Source organism: Eupeodes corollae, chromosome 3, assembly GCF_945859685.1.
Source record: "Eupeodes corollae chromosome 3, idEupCoro1.1, whole genome shotgun sequence".
Lineage (NCBI taxonomy): Eukaryota > Metazoa > Arthropoda > Insecta > Diptera > Syrphidae > Eupeodes > Eupeodes corollae.
The window spans coordinates 52,410,504-52,437,366 of NC_079149.1; the positions used below are offsets into that span (position 1 = coordinate 52,410,504).

The following is a 26,863-nucleotide window of genomic DNA, read 5'->3' on the forward strand; positions in this document are numbered from 1 at the left end:
GACCAATCTTGAAGGATCGACTTCAGATTTTTCTTTACTTTTCTCTTCTTAACTTTGTACAATCACTTTGGGGGAAGTATAAACTTTTGATACTTTCCCATGTTTTTTTAGACCATAAGGTCATGAGGCTTGGTTCGTCTTAATCTCCGAACATGGTTTCTTATATTCAAGACGGACTCCATTTCAGCATTAGTATGACTTTGCAGTCTCTGGTTGTGCGATATAGCGTATTTTTTAACAACTTCTGTAACCATTTCTATTTGTAAGTCACGATGTAGATCGGTATTTCTTATGTACCAAGGTGCATTAACTATTCCACGAAGGACTTTGTTTTGAAATTTTTGGATGATTTCGGTATTTGTTTTCTTTTAACAGCCCTGTTGGTTCAGCCAACTTTATGGAAAATTTTCCAAAATTAAAGTAATCCAATTTGAAAGAAGAACAACTTTAATTTCGCTAAAAAAAAGTAAATTACATAGTAGCAATAATTCATATACAATTATATTTCCTTACTTTAGTTTCCAGCTTATATCTTAATATATTTTATATTTTAGTAATTGCCTTAAGCAATTTTCTTATTTTTTCTGATTTTTTTGTTTTAACTATCAAGCTTATGCACTTCACTCTGTTTCTTCTCAAAATGGTTGATTTAATGCCAAAAAAGCTAAATTTCCGGTGTTCAATAGTAAAATTAATTCTTTAAGAAAGAGATAGATATTGACTTAGTATATTGCGCCTTTTCTTGGAATTCAAGAAACAATACTGCCATGAAAGGTGGTTCCAAGTTCGCTTAACACTCCCCCCCGGTAACTGGGTTAGGATCCAGCTTACCACTTCCATCGAACTGGTGAACCTCAAGGACTGCAAGCTTAACAGCTGGGCGAGTATAAATCCCTGTTTGGGTTTGTACAATTGCGCTCCGAACAGTATCATCTTTTCCAGGTATCACTTTAAGAATCTTACCCTTTGGCCAGGTTTTTCTTGGACTGTTGTAGTCTACGATAACTACAATATCTCCTTCTTGCAACTGCCTCTGTGGTTTAAACCATTTTGTCCGTCGGGTCAAATCGGGTAAGTATTCGCGAAGCCATCTTTGCCAAAATGATTGTGCGTACTTTTCAGCGGCTATCCAATTTCTTCTGATAGCTGCTCCGTCACGTATTGGCTCTGCGTGGAGTCGTTCTTGATTAGAACAACCGATCAATAAATGATTGGGGGTAAGTGCTTCACTACTTTCAAAATCAATTGGTACATAGGTAAGGGGTCGCGAATTCACAATGCTCTCTACCTCCGCCATCATACTCACTAATAGTTCGTCGCAAGGATTGCGAGTTGGCGATATTTCAGTAAGGGTTTGTTTAACAGATCTAACCATGCGTTCCCAACACCCACCCATGTGGGGTGCTGCTGGCGGAATGAAGTTCCACTTCAGATCCAATTCAAATTCTTTGGCTACTGCATGTTTGTTTAAGTCTCTTATGGCCTGCTGCAACTCTTTACTGGCACCTCGAAAATTTGTTCCATTGTCGGAGTATACTTCTTTTGGCATACCTCTTCTTGAGATAAACCGCTTAAAAGCCAATATGCAAGAATCACTGGAAAGGCTGTGGACAATCTCGATGTGGATTGCTCGTAGAGTTAGGCAAGTAAGTAACATACCCCATCTCTTGTCTAGGCGCCTTCCGATTTTAACAAAGAGTGGCCCGAAGTAATCCACTCCTGTGTATGAGAATGGTCTTTGGAATGGTTGAAGTCGAGCGGGTGGTAGTTCTGCCATGCGTGGGGGCTGCGGCGCGGCTCTGTTGTTTTTGCAGTGCTGGCAACCTCTTTGAACTTTTTTTAGAACACGTCTCAAGCTGGGAATGAAGTAATACTGTCTAAGCTCGTTCACCACGGTTTCGTTAAAAAGATGACAAAATTTTATATGAAATTCGTTTACGATCAGGTAGGTGACTTGATGATCCTTCGGTAGAATGATCGGTCTTTTAGTTTCCGATGGTACATTTTTTATCGCATCGATTCTTCCCGCAATACGAATAAGTCCATTTTCGTCTAAGTATGGAGAGAGAGTATAGAGCGGACTGGTTTTGCCAATGTTGACCTCATTCCCGGAACTTGTTGCGATAGCTAGGGCTTCATACTCGATTGGAAAGCTGTCTTTCTGAGCTTGTTTGTAGAGGAGAATCTTAGCTGCTTCCTTCTCGTCTAGTTGGAATACTGATGGTCTGCAAGGTTTTCGCCATTTAAGGACAAATAGTTTGACATATCGATAGATAAATATTTGTGTCTTTAGAAGGCTTTTCCATCTCGAAAAACGGTTGAAGTCTAATACTGATGCAGATGGCTTTTCGAAGTGAAGAAAACATTCCTTAACCTCTTCATTGCCTTTTTTAGATGTAAGGTCTTCAGAGAATTTTTCTGATAGAGGAAATGGGTTTTGGTACAGGAACTCCGGTGCCGTAAACCATCTGCCTGAAGAGCTGAAATCATAGTTGCTTTTATATTTTGAGGCATCGTCGGCGACGTTGTCTTTGCTGGAAACCCAATTCCAATCACTTGCATCTGAACTTTCGAGTATCTCTCCGATACGGACGGCTACGAAACTTTTGTATTTTTTGCTGGATTTTATCCAACTGAGAACGACTTGGGAATCTGTCCAAAAGGTTAAACTTTCAAATTGAACTGTGTGACCATTTTTGATAATTTTAGAGAGTCGTACTCCTAACACGGCCGCTTCTAGCTCTAGCCGAGGTATTGAGAGTGTCTTTATTGGAGCTACCTTCGTTTTGGCGCTGATAAGTGAACATTCAACATCGCTTTGAGTGGAAACTCTGATATAGGCTACCGCGGCAATAGCTTCTTCACCCGCGTCCACGAATATATGTAACTCAACACGACTTCCAGTTCCAAAATGTACATTTGTGAGATATCTTCTGTTAATTGATACGTCTTTTATTTTAGGAATCAGGCTCAACCATATTTTCCATTTTTGGAACTGCCGATCTTTTATCTTCTCGTCCCACCCTATTCCTGACCGCCAAATTTCTTGCAGGATGATTTTTAGCTGAATTGTGAAGTTTGCAATAAGACCAAGAGGGTCAAAGACGCACATGAGGGCTCTTAGTACCTCTCGTTTCGTTGGAATTTGTGTGCCGTTCATAACGTCATTCTGCATTTTGCTTGACTTGAATGTGTAAACGAACATATCTGTGCTTGGAGACCACCACATACCTAGGAGCTTTTCAAAGTCATTTTGAGCGTAATTTGTAAAGGATTTGTTAGCATTTGAAGCTTTGGACTGTAGAGCGTTTAAAACGTTTGAAGAGTTGGAAACGAAATTTCTGATTTCAAACCCCGCATGCTTGTGGATGTGTATCACGTCTTTTACCAAGGCTATTGCCTCTTCTTCGGTGTCTACGCTGTCTAACAAATCGTCCACATAGTGGTTTTCAATGATCGCCTTTGTTGCCCTTGGAAACTGCATCTCAAATTTTTTTGCGTTTTTATTTTTTATGTATTGGGCGCAAAAAGGTGAACAAGTAGACCCAAATGTCATAACCTGCATCTGATACACCTCAATATTTCCGTCTTCAATATTACGCCACAAGAACCTTTGAGCGTTTTTATCATCCTCAAGAATCTTCACTTGATGGAACATCTCGCGTATGTCACCTGTTATAGCGATCTTCTTTTCACGAAATCGAAATAAGACGGATGGCAGCGATGGTACATCATCTGGTCCTGTTATTAAACACGAGTTCAAAGATACCCCTTCGACTTTCGCCGCCGCATCCCAGACAATCCTCAACTTATCAGGCTTATTTGGATTCAGGACCGGAAATATAGGTAAATACCAGGATCGTGTCTTTGAATTATTCACCTCATAATCATTTAGCTTCCTTGCGTATCCTTTCTTCAGATATTCTTCGATTTGCTTATTGACCCGTTCAACGAGTTGAGGTTGGTGAAGAAGACGTCTTTCGAGACAGCGTAATCTTTTTTCTGCCATGGGCTTCGAGTCCGGCAACTGGATGTTCTCATATTTCCACAACAGCGGAACGGCATAACTATCACCCAAGAAAATAGTTTTTTCTTCCAGTAGTTGCATTGCTTTATAATCTTCGTCCGAGAGTCTTCGCTTAGTAGGCCTAGTGCCTATACTCTCTAATGCGAAATATTGCTTTACTGTTTCATGCATCTGTGAATCCATCTCATTTTGACATTCACAAAGATGAATGTTAATTTTTGCTTCAACTTCTTTATTTAGTTCAGTACCAACCGATGAAACACCAAAAAGAGTCCACCCTAACCTTGTTTTTATTGCTGCCGGCTGAGATTCATCACCCTCCCTATTTTTCAGAGGCATTCCCAATCGCCAGTGTTGAAGACCGAGCAGGATTTGAGGCTTCGCATTCCAATATGATTTTATTGGTAATCCCTTCAGGTGTGCGTACTGTTGCATCAGGCTGCTTATGTCCAGTGTCTGTCTTGGAAGATCTAATGATTTGACTGTATGTGCACTTGGGAGCAAGTATTTATGATTGCTGTCTTGGGCTGATATTTCAAAAGTAATCTTCATGGATGAGTCCTCCCGGCGATGGGTGTTTGCAGTCCACCTTAAGCACAAAGGTTCTGTTTCACCATTGGCACCGAGTGCGAATGCTAATTCTTCATCAACGAGAGTTACTGACGATCCATCATCTATGAAGGCGAACGTATCTAAAGATTTGTTGTTGTAGTGTAACTTCACCGGAACGATCTTGAAAAGAGTAAGAGAAGCACTTGGACGAATGATTGTACCACTGTAGTGGGTGTTCTGAACGCCATTGTTGTTTGAGGTTGGATGGTTTGTTCGCACATCACCGTTGTTTCTGACTTTCAGTTGAACTTCGCTGTTATGAAGAAGCGAATTATGTCGATAGGTGCATCCATTAACACCGCAAAGCTGTGATGACATGCAACGACGATTGCCATGTTTGCGTAAGCATATTCGACAGATGTAACCAGTTTTAATCAACTTCCATTTATCTTGCAAAGTCATCTGCACAAATTTTTGGCATGAAGATAGCGATTTACAATCACCCTTGCATGCAGGACACTTATTATCATCTTGAGGCTTTTCTTCTTGATGAATGTTGATAATAGCTTTTGTCCTTTTATTTGTTTTCTGTTCGAATGAGTAAGGAACTGTCACCGTAACCTCTGACGCAGCTGCTGCATACTTCGCGATCCAATCGTTGAACACCGACAAATCGGCACAAGAAATAGTCTGTTTAAACATACCCCAATTAAGTTTTATTTGTGCTGGCAGCTTCTCTACCAGTTCCTGAAGTAAACAAGGATTGTTGAGATGAGCAGAAAGACCTGTAACCTCCATCATGCGACACATATTATCTACCTCGAGTGAGAAGTGTATTATAGTTTCTAACTTGTCATGTTTAGGTGCAGGTTCATTTCTTACCTTCTGCAAAAGCGACTGAATAATTATCTCGGGCCTACCAAATAGCATTTTCAATGTTTTTATCACCCCCTCGACCTGATCTGGATGAAGAAGTCTGAATTGTACTGCTTCAAGAGCCTTTCCTTTCAAACACCGTTGTAGCCTTAGCATATTCTCATTGTTGCTGAATCCACACACCTTTGATGAATTATTCCACCAACTAATGAAAAGAGGCCACTCTTCAGGTCGCCCAGAGAACTGAACTTGTTCTTTTGACATGAACTGTCTTGCTGCGATTTGAGCTTTGTTTAATTCTGGTGCTGGACTAGTTGTCACATCTAACTCGGTATATTTTTCCTTTTCACCTCGCCCGTTGTCCAACTTGCCATCATGGAAATTGTTCTGCGTATTTTTCTTATTTTCACCTGTCACTTCCTGCAAATTCGATTTCATTACCCACTCATAAACGCGATCACTGACGGAATGTGCACTCACAACTGAATCTTTTTCGTCATCTATGGAACATTGTTCAAGAATTGCATATTTTTTGTCAATGTATTCCTTATCACGCTTTGCTTGAAGTTTTCGCTCTTCTTCCAGTTTCTGAAGTTGTAACTTGACTCTATTTGCACTTGATGCTTTTGTTGCAATTGAACCATTGCTCCTTGTTGCTTTTTTGTTGTGCTTAGCTTTTTCGACCGGCTTACATAGACCCTTCACTGGAGTATGATCATCTACGGAATCATCCTGCGAGGATGGTTGAACTTCGACGCCTGAAGCGGCAGCATTAGTTGTGGATTTCTCCTTTGAGGTTGAATCCTGTATTGCTTGAAGCTTACTAACACATTCGCCGCAGTGCCAATCTATGCTTTCTACCTCTTCTGTAACCCCCACGCATGGGAAATGAAACCAATTAAAACAGGTGCCACATTCTACCATTGGCGCCATACTATCAGGCTCAGTACATTTCCTACAATTTTGGGCATTTGATGCCGGAGATGTCTGAGCATTGTGAGTCTTTGACCTACGTCTATAATTACCATAATTTTGAGGCATAACGACTTACCTTGTACCAATTGATTGCAAGGAGATAGAGTTGAGTTCACGACCACAACGGCGACGACTGCGATGACGGCGACGACTGCGATGACGGCGACGATGATGAGGATCTGAAGCTGAGGATGACGATGATGAAGACGTTGTTCTAATGATGGATCGATGAGCTGATGATGAAGACGATGAGTACGTTGAGCTGATGATGAAGACGATGAGTACGTTGAGCTGTGACCAGGTCAATTGATGATGACCACGTGATGATGTTGAATTGACTATGGCCAGGTCAATTGATGATGACCACGTGATGGTGTTGTTGTTCGTTTTAAACGAAATTAAAGAATTTTGTTGGTTCAGCCAACTTTATGGAAAATTTTCCAAAATTAAAGTAATCCAATTTGAAAGAAGAACAACTTTAATTTCGCTAAAAAAAAGTAAATTACATAGTAGCAATAATTCATATACAATTATATTTCCTTACTTTAGTTTCCAGATTATATCTTAATATATTTTATATTTTAGTAATTGCCTTAAGCAATTTTCTTATTTTTTCTGATTTTTTTGTTTTAACTATCAAGCTTATGCACTTCACTCTGTTTCTTCTCAAAATGGTTGATTTAATGCCAAAAAAGCTAAATTTCCGGTGTTCAATAGTAAAATTAATTCTTTAAGAAAGAGATAGATATTGACTTAGTATATTGCGCCTTTTCTTGGAATTCAAGAAACAATACTGCCATGAAAGGTGGTTCCAAGTTCGCTTAACAAGCCCCATAATTGGGTTCAATAGGTCCAAACAGGCTTTAGTACTTGATTATACAGCAATATTTTGTTTTGGATTGATAAATCAGAGTTGTTACGAAGTAACCAGTATATTTTTCTATATTTCAAGTTTAGTTCTTCTCTTTTCTTTTTGATGTGCTCTTTCCACTTTTGCTTTGCATTCAAAGTCATTCCAAGGTATTTGGCCATATTGGCAAGGTACAGCTTGATTATTAATGATTATTGGAATATTGTTTATCTTTTTATTTGTAAAGTTTATATGTGAAGATTTTGTTTCATTGAGTTTGATACGCCATTTTTCGGTCCAAGCTCTCACTGTGTCGGCGACATTTTGTAGTTTTACTGCTGCCTTAGGGACACATTTGTCGGGTAACAAAATTGCAAAAGTAGCCATTATGGTGTGATGACCAACTGGAATATTCCTTGTGTATAGTAAATACAGGGTAGGACCTAGGACACTTCCTTGTGGTACACCGGCTTCTATTTCCTTCAATTCCGAGTATTCTTGATCGTCACTTACTCTAAACAATCGGTCTGAGATGTACGATTTTAATATTTCAAAGTACTGCTTGGGAAGATCCCTTTGCAGTTTGTACTCAAGTCCCTCATGCCAAACCTTGTCAAAAGCTTGAGCAACATATGTACTTGTTTTTCTTCGAATGCTTTTCTATTACATCCGATATTCTATGAACTTGGTCTAACGTGGAATGTTTATTTCTAAAGCCAAGCTAATGGTTTGGGATTAACGTTCTTTCTTCTATGATTTTGCTAAGTCTCTTCAGAAGCGATATTGGTCTGTAAGCCGTCACTTCTGTTAGTGCTTTACCTTGTTTTGGTATGACAATTACTTCAGCAATTTTTCAATGGTGTGGGACATACCGGTGCTTAAGGCATGCATTTATTATATATTGTAGTTTTATGAAGGCTTTCAATGGCATCATTTTCATAACCTGAGCAGTAATTAGATCGTAACCTGATGATTTTGTATTTGATAGTTGATGTAAACACATACTTTTTATTTCTTAAAGTCCTACAATTGGAATTTCATTTTCATCTATCTTATCAACAAACTGCAAGCTATTTTCAGCCGCGTTTGATGAGTATGGCTTAAAAACATTTGCAAGATGTTCAGCGAAAAGTTTAGCTTTTTCTTTCGGGTTACCGATCCATTTCCATCTTGAGATTTCAAGGGCGAGTTTTGTAACTACGGTCTTTTCAGGCGCTTGGCTGCTTTCCATAGCGAAACATCGGTTGAAGCATCAGTCGTTAAATTCGTTAGGAATGAACTGAGTGAATCATTTTTGAATTTGTAAATTTGTTTTTTAAGATTGATGCTTATACGGTTAAACGTTGTTTTATCATCTGGAAATCTAGTATTTTGCCATTTTCTTCGAGCTCTTCTTTTCTCTATTATCAACTCTCTTATCTGTAAAGGATATTTTATTTCATTTTGTCTCCCATTAGAAAATGTTTAAGTACTTTCTTCAGCACATCATTCTTCCTGTTGCACATCAACAATAAATTGTTCCACTTCATGGTCAATTTGCTCGATTGTATCCATGGGAGACCTTAAATTTATAAAACTTAAAACCCTTTTTCTAAAATCATTCCAGTTTGTTTTCTTATTAACAAGCTTTGGATTACTTTTTTTCTAGTACTTCCGATACACTTAGTGATAAAATCACTGGAGTATGATCTGATGACAGGTCATAATTACCTTCGACACTAATGTGATTTCGTTTAATTCCTTTAGCTACGAAAAAGTCAATAACGTCTGGTATTTTGTTAGTATCGGAAGGCCAGTAAGTAAGGAATAAAATTCGCTATTGTATTTACGGCCTGTTTGGAGAAGTCTTTTGCCTTTTGAACCCCAAGAAGAAAGTTACGGTCAAGAAGATTAAATAGATCTGTATAGTCATTTTCTTTCGGGGAGCGCCTTGGTGGGCAGTATATAGCTGCTATCTTAAACTCTTTCTTTTTCATACCAATACTAATAGTTGTAACTTGCATATTTTCACTAGTAAACTTGGTTACTTCATAATGTCTTAAGCTTTCTTTTATAAGAATCGCCGATCCACCCCTTACCTTGTCAGCTGCATGGAGCGTGGTAACATGAATAGTTTTCTATTACATTATCTAGACTTTGCCCATTGGAGAAATGAGTTTCGGACACCAGGCATATATCGATATGTTCTAGATCTAAAAAGATTTTTAATCCGGATGAATGTTGCATAAGACCGTTTGCATTCCATGTAGCGATTTTAAGTGTTCTGTCCATCATTGTTTTTTAAGAGCGAATTTTTCGCTTAGCAGTTTGATATTCAAATCGTGTTTATCAATTCTTTGAAGAATAAGTTGTAGCGTTTCTTTTATGGAAGTCTCTTCATTCTTCCGCACATTTTAAACAATCTGAGAATAGGCTTTATTTTCATCGCTTTTACTTTGAATAGCCTTTTTAGTCGGTTCCTTCTGGGTTTGTAATAGTTGGATAGTTGCTCCGATAAAAACGAAATATTGCCTTTGTAAAAGTTTAAACAACTGGGCTAAGACCAGACTTCCCCCTAGAACCTATTAGAATTGAACAACCGCCTTTTGTTAAGAAAGTTTTACCATTTTGGCTAAATAGATATTTTAAAAACAAACTTTAAGAAAAAAAATAAACTTAAGTATGTATCCGAATAATTTTAGTACATACTGTATTAGCATTAAAGTACCTACTCTTGTTTTGGTTTGTGCAACTGAGTATAAATGTAGGTATTATTTACTTATTCTGTTTCGACTTCCGTTGAATGCATTCACCCGAGCTATGTTCTAAAAGCTATTTATATTTTTTCTTTGTTGCTGTTGTAGGTATATATTTGTTAAACAGAAAAGAAAAAACAACAAAATGAGTCCGATCTATCTATAGGATATCCTAATGCACGCAACGTGGTGACATTGAAAATTTGATTAGGTGTCATGAAAAAAAAAATAAGACATTTAAAAGTTTTTCAAAACATTCTTTCTTTGTTTAACAACAAACGAAGAATTTCATAAGAAGAAATATTCATTTAAATGATTTTTATTTGATTTGGAGAAAAGTTTTGAAATTTTTGTGAAATGTATACAAAAATATCACAACTTGCAATAATATGTAGATCGATGAATGTTATGTGTTTACTTAACGCTCACAAAATCATTAGTGACAGTTCTGTTGAATTGCTTTCTATAAAATTGGAAGCTTTAAAAATTCAACTTGATTGCTCATAGACTTCAGATTGAAGATGCTTATTTTTTTTTGAAGTATATATTTATAACACATTTCCGAATAATTTTCAAACCAGCTGTAATACTTTTTAAGGGAGTTCTTTTATCACAAAAACAACGAACCTAAATCATTAAAATTTATTTCATAGATTCAAGCTCTATTCGCCAAACTTATAAAGAGCAATTTAATTGTCAAATCATCTTCAGCGATGAGGTTCATTATGTATGCATTAAATTTTTGTTGTAAGTGATCTTGCACAACCGACTGTTCTCTTTTCACATTACAGCTCTGTAAATAGAAACAGAAACAATCTCAATCGTATGATCCTCCCGCTATTAAATTGTAATACATACAAGCACAGCTCTCGAAGCTGTTTAAGCGTTCTTTTTTAATAAACTGTCATAAAGCAAACATCGTCTTTTTTTATGCTCTGTCGAAAGCCATCCTACATTACAAACTTAAAATAAGTAAAATTGTTATTTTTGGAGTGAGCAGAGCACTTCTTGAGCATCGTGAGAATCCAAAATAAACCGAAAAAAATCACATTTTACATCCCGAAGGCGTAAATGAACTTTTGGCTTTAAATCCCAAATTTGCGACAATTTTGGCTCGAATACCGAACTCAAATAATTCGTGATTTTTTGTATTCCTCATGTTTTTTGAAATCATTTGGAGGAAAATGGGTTTAAAAGTTGTCCCATAACATAGACTTTATTAATCCAAACGTTTGCTGAACAAATAATCTCAAGAATTGGACCTGTGAATTAGTCACTTTGTTCGTGCTATTTGATAATTTTGGACTAATTTTTAGACGACTTCATCAAATCAATTAAAAAACCAAAATTCGATGCACTTTGACGAAATATGACCGCCTATGCTCGAAAAACTAGTGTAAAAATGCACTAACTGAAATTATTTTTAAACATGAACATGCCTTGAAATATTTGAGGTAATTAAGTAAAAAATGTGTTCCTTTTTATGTTTGCTAAAAATGCACTGTTGCATGAATAATTTAATACAGAGGATGTCCATCATTTTTAACCATAAGCTTAGTTTTAGACTATGAAGAGTTTTGTTCAGCCGCACATCAAGAATGTGGAATATCCAAATTTGATATTCAAACTGATTAAAGGGTAGTAATAATCCTTCTATTGTGTCCAAATAATTGAATATTCCAATAAAAAAAGAACAATCTATATTTCTGAGTAATCGCATGTTTTCAAAATAAAAGTTGCATTATTCAAAATTTCGTTTTTCCAGAACAATTTATCTTATAATATTTGCTATAGTATTTTTAGCTTCATAAATCTGATTCCACTAAGTTTTGTCTAATTATTTTTAACAAGCAAAGCAAAACCAAACTAATAATGATTAAAAGAATACAAACTTAAAGCTTATTCAATGTCTTTATAATTTTAGAAAGTAGTCTTTTTTTTCTAGTATAATTAAGTACAGTGTTTTTAGCAAACTAAAAACGATTTTAAACTTACAATTAATTGAACTCTAGAAATCGATTATAATAATTAAGATATATATATTAATCATTTGTTTTTTTTTTTCTGAGAATTTTCAAACATTAAAAATACCTAAGAAGCAATTAAGTTGAAACATTCTTTATGCATGCGTTAGCTTGAAGAAGTTATTACTCAGATGAGCAATGTTGCTCTAAACAGACTTTTGTTCATATACACAATTACTTATAGTTTTTGTTTCTATACATACACAAAAATTGGGAATTTTGCAACAAGTTTTGTTTATATGTTTAATTTATAACAATTAACAAAACAAATCAAGCCAAATTTGTTTACATATTTTGCATGTACTCAATTGGTTATAATGGGTGTTTTTTAGACGTGTAGTTTTCAATCTTGCAATTCTTTTTTCGGGATTGGTCTATTTGGCAGCTGTCACTTCATTTTAATATGGAATATACAAACATCAACTCATGTTTCAGCTCAAATGAAAAGGGCTTGTAGTACCCGTGGGTGGCATGGTGGATAGTGCGTTGGACTGTCATGCCAGAGGTCTTGGGTTCAACCCCTGCCTATGCCATCTATAGTCTTATTTACGGGTACTACCTCTTGCGAGGAATTCACAAATTCTCCAAGAGTAATTCTTGTCATAAAAATTGATTTCTCAAATTAGCCGTTCGGATTCGGTATAAAATTGTTGGTCCCCTCCATACCTGACAGCAATACTCGGACACAGGAATGGTTGAGAGTTGTAAGTCACTAGGCCCTGTTACTGTTGAGCCACCTTATTCATTCATTCAGACTAACATCAGAATAACGTTTGCAAATAGTTTGGATTCGTGCGACGCAACGCTTGCCTAAGCATATAACCCCGACGAGTGACGCGTTGGAAGAGTACGGCCTTTGGGCATTTCGGCTGACTATTCGGAAATCATTTTTAAAATATAATAACAAACCCTTATCTTTAAAATAAATCTTAATTTTTGGTCATTACATTGAATTATATGCGTTTTATTTCTTTTTGAAAACCACACGTCTAAACAAAGAACACTTTAGTTATCCTTATAATTCCAAACATTGAGCATGGTGAAACATTACACATTCGCGTAGTGCGGTTAGGAAAGGAATCTCTGTACTTGACAGTACATTTGAAATTGAGCTCAAAAATAAACTGTTTGGCATTTCTAGAAGAACCAGTAGTTCGGTTAAATAGTCTGAGACACTTGAGCACTTTTTTTAATATTGGTGGTAAAAGAATGTCTGGAGACAGGAATGAAACATTTTGGCGGACAACAGTCGTCTAGCATTTTTAAAACTCCCTTTTTAATTTTGTTCATTCAAGTGGGATATTAAACGCTTAAATATAAGATATACCCAAATAAACAAAATTTATGAGATGATATGATGGAGAATGCTGTCAAGATCAGAATTTAATTAAATTAAGGACAAGAAGGTGTGTGTGAATCTTAAACCGAATGTGAGAGTTTAGTGTACTGTCATCAGCGAAACAATTTGATAGATTAGCACTTCAAAAACTCATATGGAAGAGTGTTGGAAACAAAAGGATCAGAAGGATTCAGGCATACCAAGATCTTGCGTTTTAACACCGGTGGAATGTTTTTGTATGGTTATGTGAAGTGGTTTGTCAACGCAGATAATTGTTGCTATACGGTCCTTTACGACAAAAAATTGTCTAAAATTGGACCTCTTGGCTGTAATTTTTAAGCTATTCGCTGCAGCCACTTGCCCGCGAAATCATTTTTAAAACAAACAAACCCTTTTTCTTATAACAAAGCTTAATTATTGGTCATTACATTCAATTACATATATCTGTTTAATTTCTTCTTAAAATGTCTAAAAAAAAAAACACCCACCGAGATGATTTATTTTCATAAACAGTGCACTGATGAAATATTGAAGACTATCGGACATAAAATTTCCCTCCACATTTTTCCCATCAAAGAAATTTACAAATGCCGACATTTTTTAAAATTTTTTTCGTGGACTCAAATCTAACACATTGAAATAAGTTCCCATATCCCCCCAATTTATTGCAAATTTAAAAAGTTAGATTTTCCATTTTTGTAATTTCTTATTTTCGAGAAGATTTGAAACATACCATGGGAAATTTCATTCAATTCATTCATTAACAGTGCTCTAGTGAAGTAAGCACTTGCATTCTATCTATTAGACTCTTCAACCCTACTTAACGTGCTTCTGGAAATGCCCAACAGTTAACCCTTAAGTCTAATTTCACGTACCTTCTGTTTAGTTACTGTTTAGATATGCTTTCTTTAACCGCACTTCATGAATGTGGAATGTTTTACACCGACATTGAAAACTAATTTGCGTCCTTGGTAGCGTCTCTAAAATTCCATACAACATTTTAATTGCTCGCACTGTATTATCTATACGTTATTTTTTTAACCTCAGGAGTCATAAGAGATTTATGGCAAACTTGAACGGAGATTGACTTTTTCATGACAAGAATCACGATTGGAAGTTTTCTCATCCTCGGAAGAAGGAGCACCCGGGGGATTGAACCTAGTAGAAGTGTTTATTTAACTTTTATAAAGTGTATTTCATTTCTTGGTTTTAAGTAGCATTTGACACATGTCAAAATCAGCATTCATTTGGAATATTATTATGAAGCAAAATGTTAAAATTATTAAAAATTAAAAAGGAATAATATCTTGAAAAAGTTTAAAATACATCGACTAAAAAAAGTGATGTTCTGTAAACAAATGTCAAAGAGCTTTGATTATATTTTTTTTTTAAATTAATTTATGCTAATAAAGGGTGATTTCTTAAAAGCTATAGGAAAGTCTTTAAAAAAAAAGACACATGCAGTTCAGAAAAATTCATGAAATCTTTATGTGAATAGTACGGTTCATGTAATTTAATGTTTGAAGATTATTTTATGCAAATATTGACTTAACTGCGTACAAATGGTCCATCCGCTTAGTCCAATTTGGCATACTCTTTTTAACATTTCGGCCGTTATCTCACGAATAAATGCTTCAATGTTGTCTTCCAATGCGCCAATTGAAGCGGCTTGTCTGTATAAACATGACCTTTAAAATAGCCCCACAAAAATAGTCTAAATGCGTTAAATCGCACGAGCTAGGTGGCCAATTGACCGGTCCCGACCGTAAAATAAAATGTTTTTTTTTTGTTTTAAATAAGTCCATTGTTGCGTGTGCTGTGTGGCATGTGCACCGTCTTGCTGAAAGCACATGTCATTCAAGTCAAGCTCTTGCATTTTGGGCAAAAAATATCGTTTCACGGTAGCGCTCACCATTCCAGTTACGTTACGATTCCCATTATCTTTGAAGAAGTTTGATCCAATGCACAGTGGGACCGTAGTAGCTCATAGGGTAAAAGTTTGATGTTGTTATTATTGCCTCATATTTCCCTATAGTATTTACAAATAGCCATGCCACCTGATTACACACAAAAAAAATCAAATCCACAAACAGAACTTTTCATTCTGTGCTTCCGAAGTGGGACATACCAGACAAATATCGTTGTCATAGGAAGTGCTCTTTTTGCAATAAGCTTTAAAGTCCTATATTGTTAAGAATAGTTTTTTTTTTTTATATTTGTTAGTAATGGATATTCAAACTGAAGGTATGTGCTATGTTTATAAAGTATGTTTTATTATTTTGATTACTTCATAACCAAGAGCAAATTCCCACAAAGAAAGCCCAAAATTTGTTTTTTATGTCTTTTTCTCCAATTCAACGAGACTTTTAATAACAAAGTCATGAAAAGTCATGCATGAATCATATACCAAAATATTCGTATATATATGTAGTTCCAAAAACAACAACATCTAGCTGCGTCTAGCTGCGATGTGCTGCGATTGACTCTGCATTCTCCTTCTAACTGCAGCATATTTCATATTTTTTTTTGCTTGGAAGGTGCTTGTCTGAAGTGTTCTTTTAAACGTCTGGGGATTCTGGATATGTGGCTGTCTTTGAACAATATTAAAAATGAGGCTGAGAGGAATCGTAAGGTGTATGAGGCCTTGACGTTGTCCTTACCGGACGCTGAAAACATCCAAATTGATCACTTGAAAAATCGGATTTTTTTACTGTGCAAGCGGTTTAAAATATATTGGAAGCAAATATTCGGTCGAAAACAAGAAAGAGAAAATTAGAATAGAAATATTTTTTTTCAAAAACTTTTGATAAAAAAAACATTGATTTGAAAACAATATAAAAAGACAGACTTTAGGTTTTCAAAAATGGTATATCACTTTTCTGTAGATTTTACCGTTATATATTTATATTTTTTTTCATTTGAAGCAATTTAAACAGATGAGTTATGCCCCCACGTTTATAAAAAAAAATAATGTGGTTTTCCTACCTACACGAATTTTTATTATTTGAAGATTTGAAAAAGTGGGCGTGTTAGTGGGCGGATATTTTACCTCATGATTTCTTATACAATAGTTTACCGACCCTGAAAATTTCATTGAAATCGGTGCAGTGGTTCAGATTTTATCAATCTATGACCGCATCTCCATACAACTGGAACCACTGTGCAATGATGCCACCATCAGCCCATAAAAAGCACCAAACTTTGACTTTTTATGGATGCATTGGTATAGCTCTTGCAATGCTTCTGGATATTCAGCTCTATAATAAATTCCATCGTATTTGAAAATTTGTACGAATCCCGAAGAACTGTATCATGAAATCCGTTCGTAATGCAAAATTGTGTGAGATTTTCCACTACGAACGCATTTCATGATACAGTTTTTGGGAAATCGTAAAAATTTCCGATTACGATGGAATTCATGATAGGGCTGATTCACTCCAAAATCGACAATTCTGCTTATTGTGGCCGCTTCAGTTAAAAGCATTAAGAAAGAAACAAATGTATGCATAGTAGGTCTTAAAATAAAACCCCTTACAAAATTCGCTCAAGTTGTTTCAAATATTTGTTTAACTTCTTATCATTTTGACATCAGGACTTAAATATTTTCTATGGAATTTTTTTTACTGTGGACACTTGTTCCATTTCGGATCAACACGAATACAGCAAACTTTGAAACTAGGCTTTGATGTTAATTCTCAGGACAAAATAATACCTACCTACTTTCAAACTTCTCTATACGGATAGTAGAGCTTTTCTTGGAGCTTTGCTTGATTAAAGCCAAACACTTTACTATAATCTCTTACTCCTCCTCAACTATCAATTAATTTTAAAATCGTAGACACTTTGCTTTCCTGTAGCTTTTCCTTCTTAGCAAAGCAAAAGAGAAATGTGTATAGTTAAATCATCGGGATCGGAATATCCGTTCTGTCCCGTCCAACACTCCTCCTCCCACCTTCCTGGTCCCAATTGTAACGTGTTTGAGCCATTTGCCCTATACGAATCCGATTTGAATGAATACCGGCGTCGTCGTCCACTATACGATTGCAAAGCAGGAAATGCGGAATTGAAAATGAATTGCTATAAAATATGCTACCCGTTTTAGAGTTGTGCGGAGGAGATTCATGAACGTCGAGACGTGATGGCCTATTTTGGACTTCATGACGACGATGAAGGCAAATTCAATTAAAGGGCCCTAGGGCCATAGTGTCGCATTCACATTTAACTATATACATATACATCGATAGATATATGATGGTATATATGCATTTCCCTTTCTCTTTTTTCTTATAATGCAGAGAAATATAAAGAAACAGAAAGAAGGTGGTAGGTATATACATACACATATACGAGTATGTAGAAGAAGTTGCAGATGGCATAAATGCCGAAGGTGCTTAAGTTTGTCTAAGATGGTATTGCATGGCATGGTAGTTGAATAAAACTTTATCCAATTAAAGATAGTTATAGGTTTACTTTTAACTGTATACTTGTCTCTGTTGTTGTTTTAATTGACAAAAAAGTACCTCGTAAATGTATCTTTATAAATAAGATATTTTTAGGATGTATTATAGCATACTTACCATTTTCCATTCTCTTCATTGTTTTATTTATTTTATTGTTCTTGACCGAAAGTGAAAAATGTCATATCGATTAATTTTCTATTGAATCTATCTAATGATAGCTAAAAATTGTTGATTAGAAAGGTTGGTTTAATTGTTAAAATCAATAATAATATCTAAGCTGGTAAATTTTGAACTTTTCTTTTGGCTTTAGAGCCAAGTTAGTTTTATGAAGTCTAAATTTGGATCCTCACATTCAAAGGTGCAGCTAGCTAAAAGTCAACAATTAAAACTGGAGTTAGGGTTTAAGATTTAAAAGGTATCAAAAGAAAGGAAATGTATTAAATTAAATGCATCCGCAAAGGTGTAACTTTTGGATAGTTTTATTTAATTGAATGTCTTTAAATAGAATAGACATACATCATTTTGTAAGTAAAAATATTAATTTTCTGTTTTTGGATTGACTGTTAATATGCTATTAAAAAAATGAATTTGAATACCACTTCATTATCCGTAATTATTTGCCCAAATATAAATATTTGTATGATGTACATATGTAGATTGTTGATGCAAACAAAAAGCTTATTTCGTATGTCAATATTTTATTAAAGAAAAACGATTTGTATGGATGCAAGATGAAACAATAATGAAAAACGATATCAACCCAATGACCACCATGGTACACAGTAGGGATGTCGCATCCGCATCCGCAATTGCGGATTATTCACAATAATTCCAACATCCGCATCCGCATAAACTGATGCGGAGTTTGTTGCAGATGCGTATATTTTTTAACGCTTTTTTCAAATTAGAAAAATAGCCTTAGTACAAATTTTAAATTTAAAAATCTCGGTCCCAATTAGGTGGCGACAAAAGCAACAACAAGTCATATGCAATGGTCACAGATTTGAGGATATAAAAGCTCTTGCTAAGTGGCCAGAGGACACAGTTTATTTTTATATATTAAGTGAAATAGTGATACAGATACAGAACATAAATGCCGCCACCATCAAAAAACACGCTGAAATAGAACATTCTACATGTTTATGCGTTTTTCCAAGTTAAAGGATGTATTGAGTCCTTATGCCAATGACAACAATATTGAGCCAATTTTGCCAGAAGAGTGGAAAATAATTGAAAGCTGCCTTGAACTTCTCAAACCTTTAGAAGAAGCTACTTGTGAAATGAGCAGCTCTCATCTGTGATTCCTATAATCCAAATGCTTAAGAATACTTATCAAAACCATCGGACACTGATGCCAATCGGCTGGCAGCCTTAAATCTGAAAACTCATTTTTCAACAAAATTTTCATCTTTGCAAGACAACGATTTGAATGCGATCTCAACATACTTAGACCCTCACTATAAGCATACATTTATCAAACCCATCACCGAGGAAAGAATAAAAGATGTAATTCTAAAGATGATCAATGATCCATTAAGCACCAGTTCTCCTACGTTGTCACCAAACGCAAACAACACAAAAAAGAAGAAAGTGGATGAGACTTTACATTCGGAACCTGGAACGTCCTGTTTAAGTTACAGGGCTTGCTTTAGAAGCGATATGGCATTGATGCTAGATTCATTAACTGAAGTCGAAGGTGAAGAGAATCTGTTACCGCTAGTCCCGAAGCCTTCTCCGGAGTTAGCATGCTACTGAAAAAAAAGAGACTAGAACTGAATAATAGTTCATCAAACAGACTTTAAAAGGCCCTCCAATGTTGCACTGAGGAATTTATCACCTCCACCAGCCAGAGTTCCCAGCGAACTACTATTTAGTGGGGCTGGATTAATACACGGTCCACTAAGAAACAGATTACAGTTTGCGAAGGCTGCAATCTTGCTTTTTATTAAATATAACTCACCCATTTTTAAATTTAATTATTAAAGGCAAAGATAATCAATAAAATGTTCCTTTATTTACGGAATTAAAATTGTTTTTATGTAATAAATTCTTAAATCCGTATCCGCATACGCGGATGTGAGACTCAAAAAATCAGCATCCGCATCCGCTTCCGCGGATGTCAAAATTTGTACACCCGCAACGACCCTGGTACACAGTTAAAGCACTGAATTAATTTCTTGATTTTTTTTAGTATAACGTCTTCTAACAAATTATCTAGTTGAGAACAAACACTATCTTCCAGTTCCGGCAAGTTTTTTAATAATAGCTCGGTAGCTCAATCAATTCACAGTCAATGTTGTTTAATAACATACTCGTAGAATTCGTTGTGAAAAGCATCACCACTAAAGATAATAATTCGGAAGATTCAGTCTTTTGATTCTTTTAAAACCAAATTTTTGCACATATTTCGGGCGTATCCAGGCCATAGTTTAAGTACTTTTGGTTTTTAATGCATTTTTACTGTGCTTGAAGAAAGTGTTATTATTTCATTTTATTTATTGAGCGTGCCTTAGGATGACGACCAAGTTTTAATCACCCATTTTGTATCAAGTAATAATAATGTTAACTCTTTGTTTGATTATTAATCAATATTGTTTATCGTAAATTTCAAGCTGTCAACTAATATTACGACACTTCAAGTGACATCGTTGGGTTGAACTCTTAGCACATTTGCTTGGAATTTTTAACTTCCCATAGGAGATTATTGTAATCGGTCCGATTTGTCAAATTGCAAAGTTTTGACATATTTCTTCCACGTTTCAATGTCTTTAGAAAACTAAATCAATGATCATGGAAATGTTGAATTATTACCATTTCTAGAAATATCTCGAAGATCGAAAGCTTCGAAGCAGTAATTGGTTCACTAGTTCATCTGAGTTATATTCTTCCCCTTATACAGTACAGTTACGGTTAACGTAATACTTGCTTCTAGGAATAAAGAGGCCAACTGCGGTGAAACAGTCAAGAGATTCGTTCTTTAGCCGTACTACGCGAATGTGTAATGCTTTACCACACTCTGTTTTTACCGGCAATTGCAATATTCAGGAATGTGCTCTGACACCTCCTTCCAAAAAATTCGGTTGGTATTGTTTTAGCACTGTTTTAACATTTGTTGTTAACATTTGATGACATTTTTAGAAAAATCCAAGTAACAATTGGTAAACAATTATATTGAACCATTTTTTACACAAAAACTACTAAAAATTGGTAAATTATTCTCCACAGAAAAATATTGTAAATTATTATCACAACACACAAAATGCCATACATATTTTTTTTTAAATTATGTAACGTCTCAGATAAATAAAAACATTTCTTAGCGCAAAAGCTCGTAGTTAGCTTATAGCATCCAAACATTCCTATGTGCCGTAATATCAGGGCTGAAGGGATCCTACAATTTCCGAACAGTTAATTTGAGAAAGTTCTTCGTGACAAGAGTTACTCTTGGTGAACCAAATTTAGGTGTCACAGGCTGGACTTGAACCCAAGACCTCCGTGAGAGATATACGTTCTAACCATCACGCCACGGGTACTACTGTATCGTCCCTACTATGGCGTCGGTTGTATTGCTTTCAAAATTTCTGTGTAGGTAAAAAAATGGCAAGGTTTTCTTCCTATATAAAACTATAAAGCTATAAAACTGCACTTCTCCAACGGATTTCGATGGCCTTAATTCCAATTCGAGTTCAAAATTAATGTATGACGTCTAGTTTTTTAGATATAAACAAACAAATATATAAGGTGGCCCAACAGTTTGAGAAAGCACTTCATGAAAAGAATTAATCTTGGAGGCAATTCCACGCAAGAGGCAGTATCCGCGAAATAACTTTACATGGCACAGGCAGGGATTGAATACTAGCCATGATGCCACGGGTAGGACGGTTATTGAGATATAACTTCTTATTGATAAGACACGTGTACATGAGATTACATTCAAAATTTGCGAAGACTCGGTTCAAAATTATGCCCTGTCAATGTTAGGACACACTCATAGCTATGATCGACATTTTTACGTCAAAGAGTCAACGCGTTGACCGGCTAATAGTAGCTTCAGGCTTTTTGAAACTAATAATATTATGGGTTAGCTTTTTATAAGATATTCGAAAAACTTTAAAAAGTTTTATATGTCACCTGTCTAAGAAAAATCTAAAATGAACGCTAAACCATTTATAATAATATGGTCTTCAACAAAAAAAGTCAACATTTTTAAAAGTAAATTTTGATCTTGTAACGAAAACAATTCTATTATAACACATTTTTGAAATATAATAAAAAAATATAAAAGTAATGTTGAAAACGAGTATTTTAAAAACTTGAGCAAAAAGTTAAAATCGAAATTTACATTCGAAATCAGCATTCAGAATTGAATCCAAAACATATTTTTCAAAACTATGAAAGTATCAAATTTAAGGTTCTTTCAAAACTTCGTATAGAGTCAAATAAAGACTCATAACAAATGAGAATTCCCATTAACTAAGTAAGATATTTAAATGATTTACATATCTAGAAGAGAAATATAGTTTATTGGTAAGAGATATTTTAAGTTTGAACTAAGTCTTCAAAATCCTGTTTATGTTTGTTTTTTAGCATATTTAAAGGACATATTATTAAAACCTGATATGATATGAAAATTCAAAGGATTTATTATCTTCATTTTTTTAATAATTGTTGTTTTTTTGTGACACAAAATAAAACGTAGTTTTATTGACCAGTGCACTTTCAGATACCTAAAACAAAAAAAAACTATTTGTACTCATAAATTATTTCAGTTTCATTAAAATTTTAAAGATATTTTAATTTGCGTTATTTCTCTTCGTTCTTTTCGTTTTTTCAACGTTCACACCGGAAAATTAACAATAATTACAAAACGATTCCAACTCTCGTAACAGTAAGTTGCAGTAACCCATCATCGCGTTCTAGATCTATAACAAGTACTTACTCTACAGGCTGTTAAAATATATATCACTGTCTGCATCTAGAAGAAGTCTTGCTCATTAACCTATTTTTTTATTTTTCTTACCTGAAAAAAAAAAATACAATTTTTAAAATAAAGAAAGCCACAAACTAAGTACATACAGTTGAACTAATATAATTCATCTGCTCGAATGCTTAATCTTGTTAAAAGTATCGATATGCGGTGGTGGTGGCAGGGCAGTTGTATAAAGCGGCAAAGCTCAACGAAACGGCAGCAAACGCATTTCGCTCATTTTCAGACAGAACATGAAGACTGAGAATTAAAAAAACAACTCATCCTCCAATCAACCTGTCAGTGTTGTCAGTGATCAAAGTGACAATTTTTGTTTTTCTACATTTGTGATGTATATCACACACTACACAGTGCAGTCTTTTGAGATAGTTCCATTTGAAGAATACGTGACGATTGATACTCTAATGAAACTAATCCAAAAGATACTTCAAACTTGCCAATCTCAAAAGCAAACATTACAGAAAAAAGTCTTAAATTTCTTCCTACACCTGTGTATAATCAAGCAAACCGCAGTGTGATGATGCTCTTTTTAATTAATCATCAATAAAACTGCTATAATAATGATAAAATGCGACTTTAATGGTAACGGGCGCTTTAATTGAAAATTGCGATATACGGCAGTAGAATTGCAACTGAAAAATAAAACTCTTTAAATGCACGACCAACTTAATGAAGTATCATTCTTCAAAAAAAAAATGGTATAGGTATCAAATTCAAGTTGAGAGTCAAGATAGTCAAAGCCGTGGATGGTTTTCCTCTTTCTCAGCAGAAAAAAAAGAAAAAGCCAAAATTAATGCTAATTGCATTGAACGCCAGCAGTATAACATTATTTTTATCGCTTTCCGTCCATGACTTTGGCCATGACGATGATGGCTTTACTTGACGTGTCATTAAGTCGCCGGTTCGAACAGTGATGCCGCGACGACTGACGGCCGCCACCACCGCAGTCATTTTGACATAAAAACAATGTCATTAGTGTCACGAATTTTTATGATATGAATGCAAAATGAGGATAGAGCTTTAAAAATTAAATAAAAATCATGGTTAGTTTGTTGTACCTAAGTGTATTTAGAAGAAGCCCAGATTGCTCTCAGTGAAACTAAGTTCCGGGATGGCTTCAAAACACTTTTAGTACCGTGGGAAAATACATTGATAGCATACTAACAATTTATTTAATAGAAATTTGTGACTTTTTTTTTGTTTTAATGCGACAAAGCGAATAAACAAAATTAGAATACCTTCCTCCGATTTCTTGACGAAGCTCTAAATTTATTTTAGATTGTTAATTTTAGCTTTTAGTTTATCAAAGAGTTCTAAGTTTTCCGTTACGTTACAAAAGTTCCTAAGTGAGGTAAAAAAGACTGAACAAATTTTTGATTTCAATTGTTTCATTTCCGATTCAGAAGTGGAAAAAGTAGACAATTTTTACTTACAAATGTAAACTTTTAACAGCTGTTCATATACCTTTCCATTTGACAGTTTTCTTCAACTTAGAATTGTCAGATTAAAATTTCTTTCTATTAAATATTTTAGGTTTCTCTTTGCTACTTCTTGCCCTTATTAGAACTTTCATTAGAAGAAAAAGTAACAAATCAAATCTCAGGTTGATGATGGAATTGTTAGTTAATATCTCAAGTAGGTCATTGAATTGATAAATGACCACTGGCATGCGTGATTTTCTTATTCCAATTTTTCTCTTCCATAGTTATTTATTTTTTCCTCCAATAACTGATTAAATTGTTGTGGTTCATTCCTTAGGTAATGCGTTTTTTGTTGTGCAATACTTTTTCTGTATGATTACCTCAAAATTGTATACAATCACATAAAATGAAGAAAGCATTTCGAAAACTAATACAAAATAAAGTTGGATAGTCCAGCACCACATTTATTAATAAAAGAATGGGAATCTAGAAAGTCATGGAATTGCTTAATGTTTAAATGATTATCTTTATACGTAGTTTTTTGTTTGTGCAGTAAATTTATTTTTTAAAAAGATAAACTTTTTGATTAGATAATAAATCAAACATTATTTTGGTAGAGTATTGGTAAGTTTATAAAACTAATATTATAGAATCTTTTTTAAAGCTTATAAATAAGATTTAATGCATACTGCAAAATAGTTATTATCTTTATCTTTTTTTTTATTGATAAATGAATAGATGTTAATTTGGTGCTTACGATCGTTGGTTGGTCCAAAAATTGAACTCTTAACGTTTGCATTTATCGATAAAATGTGCGAAACGCACAATTTCGAAAATTTTACAATAAAAATGGTTATTATGATATTCAATACAGGTTTATTCGCACAAGAAAACAACAGTTTTCATTTTGTCATTTGACAAGTAAAAAATACGCAATTAATAATAATTAATAGAAGGATAATAGTAATTGTTTAACAATACGCAAGATTACTGCACTTGTGGTTGTCCCGTCTTGTCGTAGCAATTTATAATCAGGGAATAGTGGAACTGTTGTACAATTTTGAGCTGCGGGCGGGCGGGATAAGTTAGTAATTTGTATAATGAAACGCGTGTGCAAAAACCCAGGTTTGCCGATTTCTTTTTGATCTTTAGAATTTGGCATTCCACAAACGCCCTATTTTTGAAAAGACTTAGATTTTAAAATTCATTTCAAACAACCTATTCAATGTCTCACGGTTTAGTGCGATTTTTGGGCATCGTGCGTGATTGGACCTTACTTTTTCAAAAATAGGGCAGGTGCATCTATTATTGTGAATAGATTAAGCTATACAACTCAGGTTAGGTTGGATTGTAAATACAAAGTATTGATTTGTACGATTCCAAGCTCCAAGAACGAGATTAATGAAAAATTTAACAACAACATAGAAATCAATTATATGCTTTTGGAATCTGAAGACAAAGTACTAGTTGATTCAAATTAACGAAGATCACTTTTAGGTTCCTATAAACGCGTCATCTTCAAATGAGCTTTTATTAACTGATGTCTAATTGTGGCCTAATTCAATTAGAAAAACAGCTGACGCATCTGTGATTTCCTGTAAGGTCAAAATTGTAGACGAAGATCGCCATCGTCCTGCATTGGACATAACACTTAATTCATGCTATCAAATAATAACAAACTAGAATTTAACTTTAGTAGGTGTTATTTTATAAAATCTTTTTAACTTATTATGTACGATGAATTGGGATCACTTATTTTTTAACTTAAATATTGACGATATGTGTCACATTTTTTATTTAACTCTTTTTGACTGTTTCTACAATACCATTCCATTTAAAAAGACTCAAAATAACTTGAGTGTTCCATCATGATTTGATTCTCAAGTTAAAAATTTAAAGAACAAAAGGAACAAAGCTTTGATAAAGTATAAGAAAACAAGAACTGATGATGAATTTAGAACGTATTCTAAAATAAAACAACTTTTCACTGATTACTCTAAGATCCTATATGATCTCGATATGAAAATCGAATTAAACCTTAAATCTAATCTAATACTATTAGTATTAATAATACTTCTAGTTTTTCTAACACATCTACCACTGTTTTAAATCCCCCTTAAACTGTTACTAATTAGTTTCACTTCATGCACTTTACGTCCTTTTGTTTAGATGTTTTTGAAAAGCGTGAACAAGTAGATTGTATCTTTACTGATTTCAGCAATGCCTTTGACAAATTTTGTCATAAAATATTATTTTTAAAACTAGCATAACAAAGGTTTCAACGACTATTTTATTAACTGGATCTCCTCATGTTTGAAAGACGTTATAGTGTAAAATTTTGTAAAGAGTGAAGTTCATTTGTTGTGAATTCTGGTGTCCCCCAGGGTAGCTATCTTGGTCCTATTCTGTTTGGTTTCGATCATACCAAATTCGTCTGTTCTAATATATGATAACGAGGTTATGTTTCTAGTTTCGTTTAATTTTTCGAAGGCTTTCGATTCCTTTAATCATGTCAATCTATATAAAAAGCTCATGCAACATTTTTGTTTTTCATCTAGTGCAACTAAATGATTATTTTCTTATCTATTTGATAGGAAGCAAGCAGTGCAAGTTGGTG

The 26,863-nt window shown here is 34.5% G+C and overlaps 2 protein-coding genes across 12 annotated transcripts in view; one reads left to right on the forward strand and one right to left on the reverse strand.

Moving 5' to 3' along the window:
* The window catches only part of LOC129952583 (putative mediator of RNA polymerase II transcription subunit 26), a 254,982-nt gene that overhangs the window by 24,449 nt on the left and 203,670 nt on the right, over positions 1–26,863 (forward strand). The window lies entirely within an intron of this gene.
* On the reverse strand, positions 791–16,432 carry LOC129950465 (uncharacterized). The gene is made up of 3 exons (XM_056062404.1): positions 16,428–16,432; positions 6,507–6,854; positions 791–6,464 (listed from the first exon to the last, which is right to left on the reverse strand). Exons 1-3 carry the CDS (start codon positions 16,430–16,432, stop codon positions 791–793), a joined length of 6,027 nt encoding a protein of 2,008 aa, XP_055918379.1.

Bases quoted from the DNA above. Each gene is read 5' to 3' on its own strand.
- LOC129950465 (XM_056062404.1), bottom strand. The intron at 6,465-6,506 runs GTAAGTCGTTAT...TTATAGACGTAG, and splicing joins TTGCAATCAATTGGTACAAG to GTCAAAGACTCACAATGCTC.